We start from the raw sequence: 22746 nt of genomic DNA on the forward strand, positions 1-22746 counted from the left end.
CACCTTAGGTTGTCCTCTGACCTCTGCATGCATCTACATACACACATGCACTAGCACACATACTTGAATGTGTGCACACACACATACACACAAACAACAAATGTTACTTTTGATTATTCTGGAAAGTTGCTAAATGAGAGTGGGCATGTAACTTGGTGAGCTGCTTAAAATGCAGTTAAAGTGCAGAGACTGCTTTTGATTGCAGAGGGATGGGTGCAGACTGATTATGGTGCTGTGCCTCGGTCTTGTGTAATTGCTATAGCACTGCATGTCCCACCACCCAGCTGTTGGCAAGTGGAGCAAGGTTTTCCATGTGCCGTACGGGTGGACAGCGATATTCTCTGAACAGTTCGGCACCTGTTGGGTGAAGCATGGCCTGTGAAGTGGTGGGTCTACACACTCTGGGATGTTTTCCTAGAAAAGCATGAAGGTAACATGATTTCTTGTTCTGCAGGTGATCTTAGATTTGATTCCATATGACAACATCGTGGTGAGCCGAGCACTGGATAAGGACAAAGCATTTCTGGGGACACTTGGCATTTCTTCAGTTCCTTCCTGTTACTTGATTTACCCAAATGGGTCTCATGGACTGGTTAATGTGTAAGTGCTGTTTTGTATAATGAGTAGATGAGCATTCAGTAAGGTCTGTGGAGACGCGTGCATCATTGGCATACTGGGTAAAGACTCAGAGTCCGTGTGACAGACTCATTGGCCAAGATGCAAGGAAGCCATATGTCTGGCCACCTTCCCCGACCTGTTGTGACCATGTTCCGGGCTCCAGAATCTGGGGTGGCCATTGCCTCTGGTTGTTTCCGTGGGTTTCTGTACAGACCTCAAGTGAAACAGGTGTCCCTCTTGTGCTAGGTCTGGGCTTTTGGTTGTGTTTGTTGTGGCCAGCAAGCCCTGTCTAGAGTGAGAGGTGGGGTTGGGCACCAGGTACCAGATCAATAAAGTGACCTTGAATAAAGCTTCCGAAAGCAAAATAGATGTGAAAGTTAACAAAAGTTCTACGGCTGCAGGAGAGCCTTCCCAAGGTCTCAGTTACACCTCATAATTCTTTAGCTTTATGTACAGAGGGTGGGTTGTATGGGAGGCTGCCCTAACAGTTACCCCAGTAACTGCAGTTGAGTTCTAAAGACAGATGTGTGTACACGTAGCACCAAGACTGTCACATGTGCAATCTCTAACACAAAGCCTTGGTAATACTTTACAATAACACCACTGCTGGCTCCTGAGTGGCAGAGAGCTTGGGAGTGGCCAACCCCAGGCCTGGCCTCCAGATACGGTTCAGCTGGCAGAGCAAGCATGTCGTGAAGACCCTCTGGCACAGTGGAGCCATAGCCAGGATGAACTGGTTTGGGCAGATGCTCAAACAACTTGACAAGCATCTTACAGTCCCGGCAAGTGTAGATGAGCCGTGATGCTCACTGTGGCTGTCGGTGGTTCTCTGGACTTGGTGTTCTTTCTGTCTTCCCATCTCATGGTGAAGAGTGTGTGGGAGTTGAACAGCTCTCCTCCAGGCTATGGAGAGGCTGCATGGCCTTGGAGGAGAGCCATAAAAGCACCCTCTTGTTCCTTTCACAGAGCAAAGCCTCTGCGATCGTTTTTCTCCTCTTATTTAAAATCCTTGCCGGATGTGAGGAAAAAGTCACTTTCCTTGCCTGAAAAGCCCAACAAAGAGGAAAATGCAGAGGTTATGGTTTGGAAAGAATTTGACAGGCAAGTATGAATGGGACTCGGGGCAGCAGAGAGGCTATCCCCCTGGGCCAGCTCCCTCTGTCTGCCTCCCATCTGGGGGTGGTGACGGAAACAAGAGGGGCCTTGTACAGGGAAGCAGAAGTATCCATCCTAACTCTTCACTGTTCCTCTCAGGGCCAAGCTGTACACCGCAGACCTGGAGTCGGGACTTCACTACCTGCTGAGGGTGGAGCTGGCTGCCCACAGGTCCCTGGCTGGAGCTCAGCTAAAGACATTCAAGGACTTCATGACTGTCATCGCCAAGGTGTGGCTGGTTCTGCTCAGACTGCTATACTAGGCCCCATTTAGTATGGGCTTGGGGCATCTGTCTGCTGATGTGGGTGGTTGGCTAGCCTAGACCCCCTGGTATTAACTGGTATTTGCTGGTATTGACTGGTGTTTGCCTGTGAGGGAGGGTCAGAAGAGGCTGAGAACAGGAGCAGAGCATGTTGAGCTCTGACTTCCCACTAACTTGGGGCAGCAGCAGGCTGAGGGAATGGTAGATGAGGCGTGAGGAATGAATGGGTTGTATAGACAGCAAAGGCGGGGACCTGCTCCTGGGCAGCTTCACAATGGGGTTCTAGGAGAGTTGTGTGTCCAGGGGAAGGAAAAGTCATGACACAACACAACCCAGGTCCTGCCATCCAGAGTCAGGTTGAAGAAGACCAGCCAGCATTGCCATGGTCTCCCAGAAGCCACGTGAGGAAATCAGTTCGATGCGTAGGTGCTGAGCAGGACTAAGGGGCAAATGAAGGGATATCTAACAAAGCTAATGCAGGAAGGTCTCTAGGTGTTGCAGATGTGTGCTCTGTGGCCATTCTGGCCCTGGTAGGAGGGCTCTCAAGGGGTTAGAAGAGAGGCCCTGAGCCGGCAGCTTCAAATGGCTGGCTCCTGAAGAACAGGACTCATGCTGAGCAGGGTGGGAAGGGACGGGCAGAAGTCCAGTAGACAGGACAGCATGCTTGACATTCTCGGACCTTCTAGATGGGCTGGGACCACTTCCACCTCGGTGATTTGTAGTACAGGCTAACGCTGTGGTAGCTGGCATGAGAGGGAGACGTGTCAGGCTTAGTTCCCTGCCAAGTATTCCTCTCCAGTGCCCAGAGTTAGGGAGGGGGACTGCCCGGCCCTTTGGGAATGGCCAGAGCCCTCCTGTTGGTTGCAACAGGAGGTCTGGTCTGGCTGTGGTCCTGCTGCTTTCTGGCCTTTCAGATTCCCCCACCACCACTACTGGCACAAGTGAAGTGTTAGACCCACCTTACCTTGTACTGTGTACAGATGAAGAAAGGTATTTTACAGGCCTTCTTTCACTAAATGGAAAGTCCCTTGACAAAAGGACTGCTTTTGTCTAGCTAGTTAGATTGTAAACATTTACATTTATAGTGTAACCAGAAAAACGAAGGAAATAGGATTTATGTTTCAAGGAATAATGGGTCAGATATTTCAGTGAATACTGCTAGGTAAGTTTTTAGTCCACTGTGCTACTCAGGGTTGAGATGGCACTGGATGGCTTTGTTCTTTAAAAGTATGTCCAGCCAGGTTTGGTGGCACACACCTTTAGTCCCAGCACTTGGCTGGCCGAGGGCAGGCCCAGCACTCGGTTGGCAGAGGCAGGCAGATCTATGGGAGTTTAAGAACAGCCTTGTCTACTTACTGAATTCCAGGTCAGCCAGGGCTACATAGAGAGATTCTGTCTCCAAAACAAAAAGTGTTCAGCTAAACTAACTATATGTCTCACTAGACCTGCTTCCCTGGAATGACCTCTAGGCAGCAGACTCACCCAGGCATATAGTTGTTGGCTCACAGGAATTAACCATGTCTCGATGGGTATGCCTCTCTGCATATTGCCCTCCTGCCCTCTTTCAGCTAGCTCTGGTGTTTGAGGATGTGCCTTATGATGGTGGCAGCTCCTTAAATCACGACAAAAAGTTACTATTATAAAATTTACTTAAACATCTAGGAACAAATTTAATGCTGATTAACTGATCATAGTACTTTATAAGCAATGCATAAAAATATAGCCAAAGCAGCCTTTCTTTTTGCATGTGTAATAAGACAACAGTGTACTATCCAAGGAGAACAAAACCACCAGGGTTCTCCGGGCTCCTGTATTGTGGGTCAGCCACTAGGCTACATGTCATCACTGCCTGTGAAAGGTCCCTGTTCCCACACAGCTGTAGGGCCATTGGTTAGAGACAGTAGGAGAGGCTGTTGGAAGTGAAGAATTGCAGAGAGGCAGGATAAGTATACAGGCAGTGCCTTCTGGAGGGCCACCGAGCTCTTGATAACTTAGTAATATACCCTACCCGGTTGTCTCCCTGTCTGACATTGTGAAATAGCCATCTGCTGCCCTCCTAGTTCTTGAAGAACCCCCAGTTCTAGGCTGGTCCTAAGGTTGAATCTGTTTCCTGAAAGGTCTGTCTGAGGTAGGGCATGTGTGGTGTGGGACTTTGACCCTGCCTTGTGGACTTTGCCAAGGTCACAGCTCTCCATACTGCTTTCAGACCTTGGGAGGTAGTGGCACTTTTCCTCAACATCTTATAGGATGGGTCCTTCCTCTCTTAGCTGTTCCCCGGCCGGCCACCAGTCAAGAAGCTTTTGGAGACAGTACAGGAGTGGCTGGCCAACCTCCCCCTGGACAAGATTCCGTACAATGCCATCCTAGACCTAGTCAACAACAAAATGCGGGTGAGTCCTAGCCCTGGCCATGTCTAGTGTAAATTCTGCCGCTTTCCTTCACCTAGCACACCTCCTCCTGCTCTGGCCCAGGATGAGAGTCCACAGAAAGGAAGTAAATCCGCTCACCTGTGGTGTCTCCCTGGCCTTGTTGTCGGTACTTGGTGCCCGCAGCACAGGCCCTGTCTCTCTGCTTGCAGAAGCCCCCTCTGCCTGTGTAGACAAGCCCTGTCCCTGTGTGGAGAAGCCTCATGTCCCTAGGTAGAGACGCCACGTGATTTTTGCTGTTCCCATTTCTGTGATGACTGTGTGCCCACTTCTTACCTCAGTCATGCTGGTAGGTTACACTGAAGACTTCAGTTCTAGGACAGCTCGCCAAGAACATGCTGTGAGAGCTGCCCTCTAACAGCAAAACAGCACAGCACTCAGGGCTTTGGGGTTTTACATTGTTGTTTGATTCTTTTGTTTGTTTGTTGAGATCATATCTCTCATGTAGTCCAGGCTGGCCTCAAACTTGAGATTCTCCAGTCTTAGCCTTCTAAGTGCTTGGATTATAGGCATGCAGTGAGAAGCTTTGATAAATACATACCCTTGTATGATCATCTCCCCAAGCAAGGCCCACGGCATCCTTCAGCTAGTGTTAATTTAACACTTGTATTTTCTGTGGATGTTTTCCCCTCAGATTTCTGGAATCTTTCTTACCAGCCACATAAAATGGGTGGGATGTCAAGGAAGCCGATTGGAGTTGAGGGGCTACCCATGCTCCCTGTGGAAACTGTTTCACACTTTGACGGTTCAGGCCTCCACCCATCCAGAAGCACTGGTTGGCACAGGTAACAATCTGCCTAACCGAGCTGGTGTGAGTGGCCTTCTGCATTCACTGTCTAGTTCCAGTGCGTGGTGTGTGCTACCATAATTACCTACAAGAGTTTGCTTTGCTGTCCATGAGCTGCCAGTCTTCTAGGTGTCGGGGAGGGGACATGCTAAGTCTGAAGATGAGTGTCTCAGAATGCAGACAGCACAAACACAGCCTGCCTGTGTGGAAGGCAGCAGGGAGAGAGTTCACACCCTTTGCCACAGCAACCTTATTAAAAAGAAGCCACAGAGAAGACAGACCCACCAGGATCTGTAATGTAAACTCACCTTGGTTTACTCAGGGAAATAGGCAAGTGGACCCTGTTTAGTGAGGTATATTATTTGTCATTTGTTCTAGAATAATTTAGCCTCAAGTTTAGCAGTTGAAAACATTCTACTTTCGGGCTGGAGAGATGGCTCAGTGGTTAAGAGGACCTGGGTTCAATTTCCAGCACCCACATGGCAGCTCACAACTATCTGTAACTCCAGTTCCATGGGATTCGACACCCTCACACAGAGTATATACAGGCAAAACACCAGTGCACATTAAATAAATAAATCTTAAAAGCAAACAAACAAAATCCTACTTTCATAGTCTTACAGTTTCTGCGGGTCAGGAATCTGAGTGTGACTTAACCTGGGTCCTCAGCTTCAAGATAATGAGACCCATTTCAACTTGGGATAGACCTGCTTCCAAGCTTTCTCAGTGCCTGCTAGCTGCTCCTCTGAGGCCCTCAAGTCCCTGCTGGGTCCTGACTAGAGGCTCCTCATCCATTTCTCTGAGGTCCACTGGCATCTTGGCAGCTGGCTTAGGAGAAGGGAGCCAGCAGCAGAGGAACACTCATCACTCTGTCACCTTGGTCTCACTGACCCACCCTGCTCCCAAGGGAACAAGAACCTGTGACCGCCGGGCGGTGGTAGCGCACGCCTTTAATCCCAGCACTCGGGAGGCAGAGCCAGGCGGATCTCTGTGAGTTCGAGGCCAGCCTGGACTACCAAGTGAGTTCCAGGAAAGGCGCAAAGCTACACAGAGAAACCCCGTCTCGAAAAACCAAAAAAAAAAAAAAAAAAAAAAAAAAAAGAACCTGTGACCAGGGACAGTCCCAAAGGCTGCTTGTCACATGGACTTGAAAACTATGCAACCTGAGGATAGGGACAATCGCAAAATGAGAAGTGCATCTGCTCTCTTCACAAGGCACTAGCCTCTGTTGAATTTTTCCTCCACTCTGCGTGTGGCCGTGTGGTACTTCCAATCCATCAGGCCCTGGAGCTGTGGAACAGTGTTTGTCTTTCAGCTCTTGTGCTTTAGTCTGTGTGGCCGCACATGTCCACTCAAGTTGACACCAAGCCTTAGTGGACTCCATGCCATCCACTATGCCTTCCAGGAGCATCATAAAATTCTTTTTTCGCCGGGCGGTGGTGGCGCACGCCTTTAATCCCAGCACTCGGGAGGCAGAGCCAGGCGGATCTCTGTGAGTTCGAAGCCAGCCTGGACTACCAAGTGAGTTCCAGGAAAGGCGCAAAGCTACACAGAGAAACCCTGTCTCGAAAAACCAAAAAAAAAAAAAAATTCTTTTTTCAAGACAGGGTTTCTCTGTGTAGCTTTTGGAGCCTTTCCTAGAACTCACTCTGCAGACCAGGCTGGCCTCAAACTCACAGAGATCCCCCTGCCTCTGCCTCCCAAGTGCGGGGATTAAAGGCGTGGCCACCACCTCCCGGCTATAAAATTCTTATAACTATGTGGTGTTGTCAAACACCCACCATTTTACTTGCTCATGTTTGGATAGGTCAGCAGTTGGGTCTGGCTAGACTGCATGATTCTTCTATTCCTAGGCATGGGCTTGTTTGTGTGGGTGTCTGGTAGTAACTGGCCATCCAGGGTAGGGGGCTGGGATTAACTCACTCCTGTAGGCCAGCCTCAGCTTCCTACCAGGTGGCGCCAAGATCAGGAAGGATCCTGAAGGCCTTAGCAGGTTGTCATTCAGCCATCTCCTGTTTGTACAGACTGAACTCAGAGCTGGGGAAGTGGACCCAGCTCATCATAGAAGCACCTAAATCACTTTGCAAAAGGGTATGTCCAGGGTGGGAGAGGGTTGGTTTGTCTTAGCGTCACATTCCCATAGAAATCAGAAGAGGAGCACACCGGGGAGAAGCCCCAGAAACAGTCCAGACCCTGAGGTCAGGCCCATGACACTGTGTAACTGAATTAAAACAGGCTGACTCCAGAGACCTCTTGGCTACGTGGAGAAAGGAAGTGAGTGCTGGCCTGCCATGCTCCTGCTGTGCTAACCCCTCAGAGCACTGCTGATGTGTGCTCAAGGGACAATGCTTAAAGACACTTGAGACAGCCAGAGACGCAGGTCCTGAGATGTCTGCATGACAGACTCCATTCAGACAGGCAGCTGCAACACTCTCCTCCTCATGAACACAGCCTGATGCAGCTCTGAGGAGAGCAGTCTCCTGCCAATGGAATTGGGTCAGTCGAGGAGCAGGATTAAGTCTTTGAGGTTTTCTTTTCTCGCTGCTGATTTAAACCCGTCTACTAAAGTGCTGACTGCAGGGTCTAACCCTCCCCCAGGTAGTGGTTTATGGTTCTTGTCCACTTTAAAGATTAGGGCTGGAGCGAGCAGTGGTTTGGTGGGCAAGAAGAGGGATTACTGTGATGTGAGGCAGATGTTTGGAGAGCTGGTGGGGAGAGGAAGCCAGGCAGGCTGGCCACAAGAGCAGCAATGGTATCTCACACCAGGCATTGCCCAGCTACCCATGGGCATATTCAAAGCCAGCAGGAACAGAAGTATGCTGATTTCTACCTCCCAGATATAAAGGTCCTAGTGTAACTCCCTGTGTCCAAGAGCTTCTTGTTGACAGACACCTGGGTCAGGGCCTATTGAGAAGCAGACATCCACGCAGGGTGCTGTAGATGGAAAGACCACCGCCCACCCCCCAGCCCCCACCCCCAGTGAGAAATGCATTTTCTGTTCAGTCACTTTGTGCCTCTCTGTGGTGCTGGTCCCTTACTTGCATACTCATCTGCACTGGGATGTCGAAAGAGTGCAGCCCTGTGCACTTGGGTTGCTTGGCTCAGGCTGCTTGCTTCTGCTTTTGGGGTGGATTGCTTTCTGGAAATGCTGTGTACCCTTCATGTCTGCTGCTTCTATCCTATAAGCCCCTATTTTGCTGTGAACTGTGGTCCTAGACTGTTGTATTTTAAAACCACCACCAGCCAGGTGGTAGTGGCACACACCTCTTAATCCCAGCACTTGGGAGAGAGACGCAGGCAGATCTCTGAGTTTGAGGACAGCCTGGTCTACAAAATAAGTTCCAGGACAGCCAGGACTACTTAGAGAAATCCTGTCTCGAAAAAAAACAAAACAAAACAAACAAAACATCCACCAGTTAGATGTGGTGGTTTTATAATCCTATAATTCCAATATCCAGGAGACTGAAGCAGGAGGATGGCCTTGAATTTAAGACCAGCCTGAGCTCTTTTTCAAGTTCTAGGCCAGCCAGGGTGGCCTAGCAAGATCTCGCTTCCAAAATATCAAAACAAACAAAAGAATAAAACTGTCACCATTTGGAGAGCTCAGTCCTGTCGAAAGAGTGCAGCCTTTGCCAACCTGCCTCTCTGTCCATCCTCCCAGAGGGAGCCCCAGCAGCTGGCCACCTGGTAACTGTTGCTGCCCATCTGCTCAGGGAAGATTGTACATAGCCATATTTGCTCCTGGGCCTGGTTCTGTGGAATCTGTACCTGGGTGGCCCTGGACTCAGAGTGACAGCCTCATCTCCACAAGCAACACTTTTAGGGGTTACAAAACAGGAAAGTGCACACAACTGGATGATCCTAAGAAAAACACACTCTTGGGGTTAGGTTGTTCTTTGGGTCATGCGGTCAAGGACAGAGAGAACCAGGAGCATGGTCGAGGAATGTTAGGACATCCTTTTAAGGCTTATGGGGATCGAGGCATCTGAGTTATTGGGTCTTGTTCCTCTTGGTACTAGCACTCAACCTCCAGAATGCCCATACTAATGAGGTGTGCCCAGTGTGATTACCACTGTCCTCATGCAGGGGGAGCAGACGTCACCACTGCCAGTTGCACTGTGGTCTCTGGTGAACCCATGCCATGGTTCTCTGTGGGGACACTTGGAGCCATACGTGGTCTAGAGTGGGGTGATCCGTCGGCTTGCAGCACTGATGGCCTTCTTCCTTCTGCAGGTTTTAAAGATGACCCGCAGGCTGTGTTACAGACCATAAGAAGATACATTCACACATTCTTCGGGTGCAAAGAATGTGGTGAGCATTTTGAGGAAATGGCTAAGGAGTCCATGAATTCTGTGGAAACCCCAGACCAAGCTGTCCTCTGGCTTTGGAGGAAGCACAACATGGTGAACAGCCGCCTGGCAGGTGAGAGGTTTGCATCTTCTTTGCTCTTCTGACACCGTCGAGCACATACTTGGCCTGGATTTGGAGGGTTCAGCCCACTGCAAGGCTGCCAGGGAGCCCTGGTCAGGGTGTTTAGGACAGGAACGTTGGTTCTGGGTGTCTCAGGCCACTGTGTCCCGTTGACCTTGGGGCTCCTGGCCCTTGTAGAAACTGATGGGGCTCTTTCTTCTCCCTCTGGTACCCCTCTCCAACTTTACCACCAATAATTTTGAACTCTGGAAAAAAAGAAACTATAGAAATTTTGCTAACCATTTTTAGTGTCTTTAAAATCTGTTCACAGGGGCTGGAGATTCAGTTCAATTTGTAAAATTCTTGCCATGCAAGCGTGAAGATCTGAATTGGTCTCTTAAAAAATCTGGGCCAGGCAGTGGTGGCGCACGCCTTTAATCCCAGCACTTGGGAGGCAGAGGCAGGAGGATCTGTGAGTTTGCGGCCAGCCTGGTCTACAAAGGGAGTTCCAGGACAGCCAGGACTTCACAGAAAAACCCTGTTTCAAAAAAAAAAAAAAAAAATTGTGTGTGCAGCAACACATACCCATAATTCTGGTGCTGGGGAGGTGGAGGCAATCCCTGGATCTTATTGGCCAATCTAGCCCAATCAAATCTGCAAACTCCAGGTTCAGTGAAAGACTCTGTATTAGAACATAAGAGCCTCAGGGCTGGAGAGATGGCTCAGTGGTTAAGAGCACTGACTGCTTTTTCAGAGGACCCAGGTTCAATTCCCAGCACTCACATGGCAGCTAATAACTGTAACTTCAAGATCTGACACCCTCACACAGACATCCATGCAGGCAAAACACCAATGCACATAAAATAAAATTTAAAAGAAAAAAAAAGAACATAAGAGCCTCAGAGAGTAAGTAATTGAGGAAGATCCTCAGTGTCCACCTCTGGCCTCTACCAGAATGTGTACACACTACACATGTGCACAAGCATGTACACACACACACACACACACACACACACACACACACACACAAATCTCAGATTGTTAAGCAAACCTTGCAAAGTGATTTTGTTTTAAGAAAACTAAATAGAGGGCACATGTAGTCTGTCAGAGTTAAGTAATTCCTGCTATTCCAAAATCAATGGCAGATTAAAATTAGGCTTAAGAGTAATTCTGCTGAGAAATGAATTTAATAGAGATGAACGGAAAATGTCGCTAAACTCTTGGTTTTTGTTTAATCCGCTGTATTATAAAACATATTACAACTAAAGCACTAAAGAAAATTGGTTTTTCTTGGCACCAGAAGCAGACGGTGCCTTTCGTGGGGCGGATTTGCTTTGTCTCAAGGCGCTGCTCAGTGGCCCTTGTATAGGGATTTCTCCCTAATGCCTCCCTATCTCCCTCCTGCCTCTCCACCTCCCCACACCCCAGGCGCCTGGCTCTGAGGCAGCCAGAACAAGGCACCAGCGGGGCTGCCCCATCCAGGGGACGCTGCCATTCGTCCCCATCCACAAGTGCCCACATCATTAGGCCACAGTGGGAAGGGGCTGTGCAGCCTGGTGTGATGATGCTCATAAGATTCCTCACCTTCTCCCCAGTTCCACCACCAGCCTAGGAATTGGGCTCCAGGACACCCAGGGCTGTTATACAGAGGAACCCTGTCTTGAAAAACAAAGGGGGTAGGGAGGAGGATGCGGAAGTGAGAACTTCATGGACCCATGAAAGAGGGAGGGTCTAGGTGGGTCACAAGAGTGTGGTCCCTTGAGTGGCAAGTAGAGCCCGGAATGCAGGGTCCCTCCTTTGCATGCAAACGTCGGGGCTTGCCAAAGAGGAGAGGGCATGCACTGGGTACACAGGAGTAGGTGAGGAGTGAAGCAGGGGTACAGATAGTGTGGATGGGGTGAGGTCTAGCATCCTGTGGCTGAAAGGTCTCTCGGTGGTTCTCTCCTTGCCTCCCTCCTAGGCCATCTGAGCGAGGATCCCAAGTTTCCAAAGGTTCCATGGCCCACTCCAGAGCTCTGCCCAGCCTGCCATGAGGAAATTAAAGGCCTGGCCAGCTGGAATGAGGACCAGGTGCTTGTGTTCCTGAAGCAGCACTACAGCAAGGACAACCTGGTGGATACATACTCTGTGGACCAAGGCAGTCTTGATGACTGGGGAGCCCTGGGCAGGGAACAGGAAGAGGGTGAAGGTCTTAACCCCTCAGGGAAGTCCTGGGGACATCAGGATGCTGAGAGTCTCCGTCCACCCCACATGCTGGGCCCCAGAACTGACCTTTCTAAGAGCCTGCACCACAGACTGGACCTAAAACTCCAGAGCCCCCAGGGGCAGCAGGCACTGGAAGAGGCTAAGGCAGCTGTGCCCTTCCTGGGGGTTGGCTTCTCCAGTCTGGACATGAGCCTCTGCGTGGTGCTCTATGTGGCCTCCTCCTTGTTCCTGATGATCATGTACTTCTTCTTCCGAGTGAGGTCCAAGCGATGGAAAGTCCGACTCTACCACCCAGCTGTGTAGAGCACCGGACAGCCATGGCAACACAGAGGAAGCCTTTGAAATCACCCGCACACCTGCAGCTCCAATGTTGGGATCAGGGATTTTGGAAATGTGCCCAGCATGGTGTCTGGAGGAGCATGTTTTGTTTTATTTTATTTCGTTTTTACTGGAACATTTTGCATTGCTGGTACCTTGTCCTCACCTTCCCAGCCTCCATGTCAGACTTGTGTGTATTTGCCCTGTAGGCCGGAAGGAGGCAGGCCCATGTTGCTGCTCCCTCACGAGGCCTCACATCTACATTTGCCCTCCCTTTAACCCCTAACCCCTGCTCCCGGGGGCAGTGTCCAGTGATGAGCAGCCAAAGCACAGAGGCCTCTCCAGACATCGCTCACCCTGCCACAGATGTGTGCTGTGTAGCTGTTCATACACGAGCCTCGGGCGCTTTCACGGGAGCTCGTGCTCTGAGGTTGAGCAGGGAGGTCTGGTCACCTTGTGGGGGTCAGCGCCTAGAGGCCACTGAGTTGTTTTGCAGCTTCTCTGTGTCTTCAGAAATAACCCAAGGTGGGGGTGAGACACTTAGTGGCTCAGAAGAGGAAGGGGAAGGGTGGGGACAGTGGATAAGACCGGCTGTAGCCCAGCCTGGGCCCTGTGGTGGGGTTCCACCCTGCAGCACAGTGGTGGGCACTGCTCTGTGGGGAGAGCGCAGTCTCTGGGGAGCCTCCAGAGCCCCTGTCCTGTCTCATGTGCATCATGAGAAGGCACTGGTGGGGGCCCAGGATGCTCAGCATATGAAATGGCCCCTGCACACTAGGCTTCCCGGCCTTGGGGGGGGGGTGACTTTAAAAACAAACAAAAATTTAACAGTTTAAATACATTATTTGTAATATCCCAAAACACTGAATGGTAAACTTGTGCCTGAAGACTTTTTTTTTAAAAAATGGACTAAGTCTACATTTATGGAAACATTCCTACTGAGACCTGTCATGGCTCAGGAGCTTCTTTTTATTTGGATAAAGCAAGCTAGTTTGTGTGTGTGTGTGTGTGTGTGTGTGTGTGTGTGTGTGTGTGTGTGTGTGTGTGATAAATGTGTGTACCTCTGTGTACTCACATGGATATGACTTGGTTAAATATACATTCACTTTGCATAATCTATATTTTATATTTGCGTCCTTCCCAATGACAGCTGATCACATGAGTATCATTTAAGACCCTGTATTACCAATGTTCCTGCTGCCACTTAAAAAAATGGACATCGGTCTCCTTGGGCTGTTGTTAACCCTCCTTCCATCACATGGGAGGATCAGTTCTGAGAGCCAGGCTTTCCTGCTGGGGCCGGCATAGCCTGGGCCCAGCTACTTGAATCTCCTGCTTCACTTGCCTGTGGCAGGAGGTTTCTTCTTAGAAACCTGGAATCCTGTTCTTTTTAAAAACAAACAAGAAAAGAGCTTGTCCTTATTGCTGGCTGTGTGTCTAGGTTATTGAGACACCATTGGCCTGTCAGCTTGAAAATGAGGCCTATTTAAGCACAGCTCCAAAGAGAAATGCTTTGAGCCCGCAGTTGAACTGCCTCTGGGGAGCATTGCTGAAGGGGACTTATGTAACTGTGACCCCGGGGCTGCCGCAGTACCCCCACAAGGCCTGACATGCTGATGTCTGCAGAAGCCCACAGAGGGCAGAGCCTACTTTCAGCTGCTCTTGTGGAGTCCCAGGTCATCCCTTCTGGGGGACAAGCTTGCCACATACATCCCTGTTTGGACTGTCCATTCTGCAGTGAGAAGGCTTGCATTCTTCCTCCAGGGCCCCGCTCAGCCCTGAGACCTACCTTTAGGCCAAGTGTAGGTCTGTTCTTCTAAAGTCTGAAGTATTATGAGATGTATTGCAATTAATGGATATAATAATTCAGTAATTTAAGTGTTTATTTATTTTTAATGCAAAGATTTTGATTAAAAAGCCAGTTGGCATGAAAATGTCAATGAAATTTCTTACCTGCAAAGGAAGGGTACATTTTGTATGTCAGTAAATTCTACTGTGCACATTTTAAGAATAAAGAAATTTGATATTTAGTAAAGTTGTTATCAGTTTTTGTTTGTTTGTTTTTTGGAATATGAGAAGCTATACGTTAGGCTGGATTCAGGAAATGCTCTAAGTCCTTTGCTCTCTTCTAGTTTGCAGACCCAACTCTGAAGTTCTAGAATTTCTTGTTTAAACTAGAGGCTTTGGGGAAGACAGCCCAGAGGTCAAGCAGAAAGTGAAGAATGAAAATGGATGGTGGCTGAGAGTTGCAGGACTCTGCACCTTTGTTAGCAAAGTGCCGAGAGCAGAGCAAGTGCACCCCACGCTGATTCTGTTCTTCCTTTTAGTTGTTGGTTTTTTATCTTGGCGCGATCAAACACTAGAAGGCCTGGGAATTGAACCCAGGTCCTCTGGAACATCAGAACATCACTGAGCCACCTCTCTCTCTCTCTCTCTCTCTCTCTCTCTCTCTCTCTCTCTCACTCACTCACTCACTCACTAATACTGAACTGGCTGAGGTGCTCCTGGCTGCCAGAGCCTGGGGAGACCGACAAGCCCAGAAGCTGCTGAGACTCTCACCAAGTTTCCCATCTGCTCTATGTCCCTGCTCTGTCATCTTGAGGCAGTGTGTGTATAGAGGATCGCCTTGCAGGAACCTGGGAGCTTCTGTGAGGAGCCTTGGAGTAGCAGGTGGATTTGCACACTTGACCCTCTTCCAGAGGTGGGGATTGGAGAGGAGAGTCTAAAACCTGCCTGCAGTGTACTGGATACAGGTGGTTGAGTATGGGGCGTTCTAGAGGCCACCAGTAGCAGTTGGAGGCTTCTGGCTTGTGCCTACAACAGAGACTTAGACCTAGAGTCTGCTCCACCAGGGGAGAGCAGAGTCCCAGGCTAACAGCCCTGAGGCTCTCAAACCCGCATACTGTGAACATGATGCCTCCAGCCAAGGTCCAGAGCCCAGAACAGAGCAAATTGGAGCCGCTATGCTACTATGTGGCAGGTTAAGGAAGGTCCTGGAAAAGGACTCACCACGTTTCATAGACTGGTCAAACCCAGCCCTGGAGTGACGCCAGCCTGACTCCGCCTGCCCAGGCCTGGAAGGGGCCAAGGGCGGGGACAGAGGAGGGGCGGGGCAGGCTGGAGAAGGGCCCCAGCACGCTAGTGCCTCCTTCAGCACCGCGGACAGCGCTGGTCCAGTGAGTGGGCCAAGGCCTGGAAGAAATCCAGCACTCCAGGGAACACCCTGCACCAACCACTGGATTAGTGACTGCCATGCTGCTAGAAGCGGAACACGATTGCGACCGAGAGCAGCCTGGTGCCCCTGGAGCTGCTGCCCTCTGTACCTTCAGCAGGGCTCAAGGTAAGAGCCGTTGCAACCCAGAGGCCTCCACACCAGGCAGGAAGGAGAACGACAGAATTCCGAGTGGCTAGGAGGGGTAGCATAGGAGTGGCTGCAGAGAAAAAAAGTCCAGAAAGTATGAGGTGATAGATGGCAGGGGGTACAGGGAGGCCACAGGGTCAAGAGTAACCAAGAAAATCTGAGGCTGGCCTGAGACGGTGTCAAGAAGGGGCAGAGTAAGGAGCATAAAGAAACCTAGAGATCAAATGTCCCTCAGCATCCAGAATGGCTCTGGCTTACAGCAGGGGTCCCCAGGCCAAGTCTCCCGCCTGAACTCTGATCCCCAAGGGCCATTTCATTGCTATGGACGTTGGAAAATAATGGAGGCATTGTTGGAGGCAAGCCAGATGCCCAGCAGTGTGGGGCCGCCCCTTCCCTAGTCTAGCCACACAAGGCCCCCGCCCCACTGCCTCTGTAGCAGCTGACACTCAATGGCTCACATCCCAGCTCGCCCAGCACCCATTTCACTCCAAGCTGGTGTTCTCTGACCTTCTTGGAATAACAAGTACAGAGCAACATGAAGGGATGAATGCAGGCACAGGGCTCTTGCCGAGGCAGCAGGTGTGCTGCTGGGAGCCCGTGGGAAATCCTGTGTTCTTTCACTCATCCTTCCCACCCTGGGCTCTGAGAGTTCACAGTCCAAGGGACAGAGGCAGAGCAGGGCAAGCAGAGGAACCGGGAGGGTGGCAGCAACCTGCTGAGTCCTCAAACACTTTCTGGGTGTCCCTGACAGTTGTCAGGACCCTACACCCTGCTGGGTTCCACTTACTGCGGGTGACAGCACAGGCCTGTCTCCTGACTGGGTCCTGTGAGCCCTCAGTGAGGGTACATGCAAGGATAGGATGGGTTCTGGTGGACTCACCTGTTCTGATGGGGGCCAGATGTGGAAATCCACGTGCAGGGATTGCTCTAAGAAGTGAGGATAGATCCCAGGGCTTCCACACCAGCTCTTTCCCGACCTAGAGACTTGGCTCTGTGTTCCCACAAAGGACACCAGGCCTGAGGTCCTAAGTATCGTTCCTTCTCCCTGCACTAGCTCCAGCCCGCAGTTCCAGAGGTGGGGTCCGGAAGTGTCAGAGCTGGAGAGGGGGCGTCAAGTCGGGCTCCTTGCAGCTCTGCTGTGGCTTCTTTGCAGCCACATTCGGTGGTTATCAGGTTGCCCTTCTGCTGACCAGGTGTGGTCCCAATGCTTTCCAGCTCAGGCTCAGAGGCTAAACATGAGCAATAGGAGAATACGTTTCCCTCCCTGACACTTCCCTCAGGACCTCAGCCCTCCGAGAGCCTTAGTGAACTTGCTTCGGGGCAGGGGCAAGCATCTGTGGGAAGCCTTGACTGGGTAACAGCTCTGTCTCCATCCTTGGGAAGTGCAAGCTGGACGGCTTCTGGGCCCCGAGCCGCCGGTGGCCTCGGGAGCGGCTCCGAGACCCCGGCCCAGCCCCGCCCCGCGGCCCCGCCCCCCGCCGCTCCGCCCTCCGCGGGCCCGTGGCTTGGCGCCCCGAGGCCTCCCGTGGGCACAGCGCCCAGCAGCGACACGAGTCGCTCCGACGCCAGCTCGGGAGTCTCTGCAGCGGTGGCCTCACCGGACCCAAGAGAAGTTCAGGGTCGGAGGGCGGCAGTACCCGGCCACAGGCCCCATGGAGGCTCGAGGGGAGCTGGACCCGGCTCGGGAATCGGCGAGCGGTGACCTGCTGCTGGCGTTGCTGGCTCGGAGGGCCGACCTGCGCCGAGGTGGGTGCCCGACGGAGCGGCTGCACCGGACAGGCTCAGATGTCCTCGGTTTTTTGGTGTTTTTTTGTTTTTTTCTGGCCTGTGCGCAGAGGCCGGAATAACCCAGGGTATTTGGGCAAGGGTATCTCTGAGGGGCTCTGGCACGGCTAGGCAAAGGCGCCTCAACCTCCAAAGCGTGTGGGGCCCCTGGTGCCGCGTTGTCCTGGCATTTGGTCCTCGGACTAAGGAGCCCTTGGTGATTCAGAAACGGTTTAGGGAACCCTTTGCAGCTTTGAGCTGGCTGAGGCCCTTGAGCTGGAGGGAGCATATGAAGCTGTTTCAAGAGACCCAGAAATCAGGAAGCAAGAGTGTCTCCTAGGGAACTTCCTTCACCCAGTCCCTCCCCACTTCTCAGAGGGATCAGGGCCAGGTCATGCTGAACCACACATCTCCCCTGATTTGGGCCTTGGTGGCTGCACCCGCAGCTTACCACTAGGCTGGTGGCTGAGACCCGTTTTCAGGGGAAAGTGGGACTTGTCTGGGCCCCCAGTTTCTGGGGAATAGGAGCGTTCTCTGGGTTTCCAGGCTGATGGGATACAAAATGGGGAAAGAGACAGGCTGGCAGAAGGTTGGAGCAAGCGGGAAAAGGATTCTATCCAGTCTGGGGGGTCGGATATGACCTACTTGCTTATTTATTTATTTTCCCATGGTTTATGGGAGGGGTTGACCGTAGGGGCTGGGAGGAAGAGGTGGGAGGGGAGGATGAGAAAGGGGGAGGGGAGGAAGGCTTGGTAAGCCAGGCTCCAGAGCTCCGGGAGGCTTGCTAGAGCGCTGGTGGCTCCCGAGGTTCACAGGGCCCTCCAACTCTGTGTTGGAAATTGTGCGGAGGCTGGAGTGACCATGCAACGTAAGCAAGCGGAGGTCCAGGGTGGCTTCATTGGGAGGCTTGGCGGTGGGCGATGGCTTTTGTTGGATGCGGGCCTCCTGTGGGCTTCTTGGCCAAGGCGCTGTCCGTGCCTGAGTGCTGAATCTGCAGCGTCTGCTCTGTCCCGCCACCCCACTCTTTTCTGGGAATCCTTGCTGCCCTATGATGGCTCCCGTGATCTGATACAACTACAAATGATTTCCATGCCCACACTTGGAGATGCGGTTTTGCTCAATGCGGGACAGCATCCATCGCAGGCTTGTGGCCAGTGCCGGAGGGTGGTAGGACAGATTTTGTTATTTTCTAATTCCTCCCACCATCTAGAGGCCAGTCTGAAGCTAGCTGTCTATAGCCAGAGAGGTAAGGACACTGGTGTGGTGTGATATCATGAGTGGGTCTTAGGTCTTGCACATGATTGTCCCTTCTTCTAGAAACCGTTCCTAAATTATCAGGGACTCTTCATCCCATGAACATGAAGAGCCCCTCCATGCTTCTCTGGCTCTTGAAAGGCACCTTTGGAGTTCCCCAACCTGATTTCTGAGGCCTGTGGTCTGGTGGGGGTTGGGAGATCAGAACTGATTGATGAGAACTTAGGTGTTTGAGGAATTGATGGTATAGAGGGGTGAAACCACCTACTGTGAACTCCAACTCATACCAGAGCAGGAGAGCAGCAGATACACTCATAAAAGCATAGCCAGTCACTCCTAAATACCTGCAGCCACTCAAAGTGAGGCCAGTATCCGTTTATACCTTAAATGCTGCAGGCAGGAGCCAGGGCTGGACAGCCTCACTTGCTGGGACTCTGCAGAGTGAGGCCAAGATGTTTTGTTGAGCAAAATCACAAAGGCAATAAAGTCCCATGTGTGGCCTTTTGCCCTTGCTAGTAAGGACATGTGTCCTATTTTTTGACCCAGCTTTCCAGATCACCCAAGGGGCAGGATTTTCATTTGAGATGGACATGCCCTGTCTGGTACTGGGGACACCTTGTAGAATGATTATTCCACTTTAGAGGACAGCCTGGTCACCTTTCCTGTTGCAGACACATTTCTAGGCCTATTTCAGTTTCCTTTGCAAGGAGGCCGAGGGGTGCTGCAGGATACACTATCCGTCCATTGCCCTCACTGGGGAGCCTGGCAGCCCTGAGAGCTGGCAGGGGAAGGTGTGCGGGGAAGCAGATCCTTGCACAGCTCTGAGGTCTGCAGGCCTGCCAGCTGGCCCCAGCCAATGAAAGGGCCATCACCCATCTTTGTGGTCCCATGACCTAGGTTATTTTTGTATCCACAGAGATCCCAATGTGTGCCGGCTGTGATCAGCATATCTTGGACCGCTTCATCCTTAAGGCTCTGGACCGACATTGGCACAGCAAGTGTCTCAAGTGCAGTGACTGCCACATACCTCTGGCTGAGCGCTGCTTCAGTCGCGGGGAGAGCGTCTACTGCAAAGATGACTTCTTCAAGTAAGCTGGCTGCCGAATTGCTCTGGATCATGGGAAAGAGTGAAGTGGGGGGTGGCTGGCAGAAACGAGGCTGAGCTTCATGATAACTAGGTCCCTGCCCAGGTAAGGCACTCTGGGGTCTGGCCAAGCTCAGGATGGGGCTCCTCGTGACATTTTTAAAAAAATTTTTCATTTTATGTTCATATGTAAGTGGCCACATGTGTGTATTATGCACCACATGCATGCCTGGTGCCCTCAGAAGATTGAAGAGGGCATTGGATCCCCTGCAACTGGAATTACAGATGGTTGTGATGTGGGTGCTGCCATGTGGGTGATGGGAACCAGACTCAGAGCCTCTGGAAAAGCAGCCAGTGCTCTTAGCCACCCAGCCCAGCGATCCTCCAGCCCCAGCATTACTTTTTAGGGTAATTTGTTTTGGAAATCATGAAAGCAGTTGTTTGTTAGCTTAAAAAAAATTAACCTAAATACAATCGTAGAATTGTATGAGACTTACTCCCTCTTAAAATGTGGTTTTGTTCCTTAAATATCTGGGGTGTGGGAAGCTCGGGCATCTCGGAGCCGAGGGAACTGACCCAGGTAAGGCAGTGAGTGCCCCTCTAGACCCAACTTACCTAGCAGCAAGGAGCAGGCTCGGCTACCCAGGGTACTGTGGCTCTGCCTAGGCTGTGGAGCAGGGCTGAGTCTTTCCGACCGCGCCCCAGGCGCTGGGAGCTCACTGCTTTGCGACCCGCTCTGGGCGAAGGAGCTACTGAGCCGCACCCTGTGCATCCCGCAGGCGCTTCGGGACCAAGTGCGCCGCATGCCAGCTGGGCATCCCGCCCACGCAGGTGGTTCGCCGCGCCCAGGACTTCGTATACCACCTGCATTGCTTTGCCTGCGTGGTTTGCAAGCGGCAGCTGGCCACGGGGGACGAGTTCTATCTCATGGAAGACAGCCGGCTGGTGTGCAAGGCGGACTACGAAACAGCCAAGCAGCGAGGTCAGTGGGCGGGGATGGCCCTCACTGCCGATGGGGGAAACGCTCAGTCCTGGAGGCTGGGGACGGGAATTGGTTTGGTGCTGGGAGGTGGGGCGACCTGAAGCCCCAGGCTCTCAGCAGGCTGCTCCGGGAGGAGCCTGAGTAGCAGTCGCGTCAGCAGCGGTGGGAACAGGAGGTTGCCCGCTTTGGGAGAATTAGCAGCCTTGACCATGAAGAATTAGCAGCTTTGACCGCGAAGATCTGACTCACACAAACTATTAGAATAAGGGGGTCGAGAACCGTGTCTGACTGCGTTGTGCGCCACGGCGGGTTCTTAAGACAGAACTCATCTGCCGGTGCTCCGCGTTCGATGAAGTGCGCGGGGCCACCGGCAGCCTTTGCCGGGGAGCCAGGGCGTCACGGGCATCCGGAGAGCGATGCGGGGCTCTTGGAGTGAGGGCTGGCCGGTCTCACCGTTTGTCCCGCGCAGAAGCCGAGGCCACAGCCAAGCGACCGCGCACGACCATCACCGCCAAGCAGCTGGAGACACTGAAGAGTGCCTACAACACTTCGCCCAAGCCGGCGCGCCACGTGCGGGAGCAGCTCTCCTCCGAGACCGGCCTGGACATGCGCGTGGTGCAGGTCAGCGCTCCGCCGCGTCCCCCGGGCCCGCGGGCGACAAGGGCCACGCGCTCCGAGGGAAGCCGGGCGGCCACTCACCATCCCTACCCCCCAGGTGTGGTTCCAGAACCGCCGAGCCAAGGAAAAGCGACTGAAGAAAGACGCGGGCCGGCAGCGCTGGGGACAGTATTTCCGCAATATGAAGCGCTCCCGCGGCAGCTCCAAGTCCGACAAGGACAGCATCCAGGAGGGACAGGACAGCGACGCCGAGGTCTCCTTCACTGGTAAGCCTGCCGTGTCAACTATCTGTGGGCTGGGACTGTCACCCCACACCCCCGGCTGCCTTCCTGGGGAGGATCTAAGTTGGCCCTCAGGCCCCCATCCTCTGCTGTTCTTGAGGCAGCCGACTGCAACTTTGGAAGGCCGAGAAGTTCTCCAACCTCCCCTGGGGAACTCGACCTCTTATTTTCTACACCAAGAACACTCTTCACATCCCTTAATACCCACTTCTGTTTGGGGCTGTATTGTGACCTCGGGTTACTAACACAGCCTCTGGGGCCCTAAATTTCCTCATCTACAAAATGAGTCCTTCCCAGGGTTGCCCGATCCTGGGCTCTGGCTGGGGTAGCAAGCCTCTGATCTGAGATCAAAGCCTTCCTTGGAAGGTGCCCCTGAATGGGCCCCGGTAGGGGGTGGAGGAGGGGCGAAGGCAGTCTTAGTTCGGAGAGGGGTGGAGAGACTTGCCGATCCCTTCGTTCTTGTGCTTAGGACAGTCTCCCTTACTCAGTCAGGGTCAACCTCAGACCGAGGGATGAGCTTCTCATCCCAGCTCTCTTTTCCATTGCAGATGAGCCGTCCATGACTGACATGGGGCCTGCCAACGGCCTGTACAGCAGCCTCGGAGAGCCCACCCCTGCCTTGGGCCGGCCTGTTGGAGGAGGGCTCGGCAGCTTTGCACTGGAGCACGGAGGCTTGCCTGGTCCAGAACAGTACCGAGAGCTGCGCCCAGGAAGCCCCTACGGCATCCCTCCATCCCCTGCAGCCCCCCAGAGCCTTCCCGGCCCCCAGCCTCTCCTCTCCAGCCTGGTATACCCAGACTCCAACTTGGGCCTTGTCCCCTCAGGGCCCCCAGGTGGGCCCCCACCCATGAGGGTGCTGGCTGGAAATGGACCCAGCTCTGATCTGTCCACCGAGAGCAGTGGCGGTTACCCCGACTTCCCTGCTAGCCCTGCCTCCTGGCTGGATGAGGTAGACCACGCTCAGTTCTGACCGAGGCCCCCACTTCCCCTGGCTCTAACTCAGGGGTCTTGGTGCTGCCTCTGGGTGGGCAGCTAGCCCCACCCCCACGTTGTCCATTCCAAGGACCTCTGAGGGAAGGACAGGGTTCCCAAGTGGGAGAGTAGGACTGCCCCACTGCCAGGATCCCTGGCTCCTCCCTGGGCCTGAGGGGGCTCCCTAGCCCTTCCCTGGACACAAGGATGACCTGCCTGCCTGGTGGCTGTCCACAGGCCAGTGACTCTTGA

General features: G+C 52.5%; 2 protein-coding genes across 3 annotated transcripts in view; both read left to right on the plus strand.

Moving 5' to 3' along the window:
* The window catches only part of Qsox2 (quiescin sulfhydryl oxidase 2), a 32682-nt gene extending 18462 nt beyond the window's left edge, over nucleotides 1-14220 (plus strand). The window contains exons 6-12 of the mRNA XM_052724251.1: nucleotides 455-600; nucleotides 1585-1719; nucleotides 1873-2002; nucleotides 4303-4425; nucleotides 5096-5246; nucleotides 9482-9670; nucleotides 11619-14220. Of these exons, the coding sequence (XP_052580211.1) occupies nucleotides 455-600; nucleotides 1585-1719; nucleotides 1873-2002; nucleotides 4303-4425; nucleotides 5096-5246; nucleotides 9482-9670; nucleotides 11619-12166 (1422 nt within the window). The 3' untranslated portion in view covers nucleotides 12167-14220. The remainder of the gene's footprint in view (nucleotides 1-454; nucleotides 601-1584; nucleotides 1720-1872; nucleotides 2003-4302; nucleotides 4426-5095; nucleotides 5247-9481; nucleotides 9671-11618) is intronic.
* A 1210-nt stretch (nucleotides 14221-15430) lies between these two features.
* Lhx3 (LIM homeobox 3) lies at nucleotides 15431-22492 on the plus strand. 2 transcript variants are annotated; one of them, XM_052725971.1, is made up of 6 exons: nucleotides 15431-15518; nucleotides 19474-19645; nucleotides 20421-20623; nucleotides 21093-21244; nucleotides 21339-21507; nucleotides 22071-22492. In XM_052725971.1, exons 1-6 carry the CDS (start codon nucleotides 15431-15433, stop codon nucleotides 22490-22492), a joined length of 1206 nt encoding a protein of 401 aa, XP_052581931.1. The 2 variants fall into 2 exon arrangements, with proteins under 2 accessions (XP_052581931.1, XP_052581930.1); XM_052725970.1 differs by lacking the exon at nucleotides 15431-15518 and adding an exon at nucleotides 17192-17285.
* Nucleotides 22493-22746: the final 254 nt, after the last annotated feature.

Source organism: Peromyscus californicus, unplaced genomic scaffold, assembly GCF_007827085.1.
Source record: "Peromyscus californicus insignis strain IS unplaced genomic scaffold, ASM782708v3 Scaffold_7__1_contigs__length_154581171, whole genome shotgun sequence".
NCBI classification, from domain to species: Eukaryota; Metazoa; Chordata; class Mammalia; order Rodentia; family Cricetidae; genus Peromyscus; species Peromyscus californicus.

Coding starts and splice junctions, on each gene's coding strand:
- Lhx3 (XM_052725970.1), top strand. CDS start 17,192: ATGGAGGCTCGAGGGGAGCTGGACCCGGCTCGGGAATCGGCGAGCGGT. Junction 17,286..19,473: donor GAGGGCCGACCTGCGCCGAG/GTGGGTGCCCGA, acceptor TTGTATCCACAG/AGATCCCAATGTGTGCCGGC. Junction 21,245..21,338: donor TGGACATGCGCGTGGTGCAG/GTCAGCGCTCCG, acceptor CCTACCCCCCAG/GTGTGGTTCCAGAACCGCCG.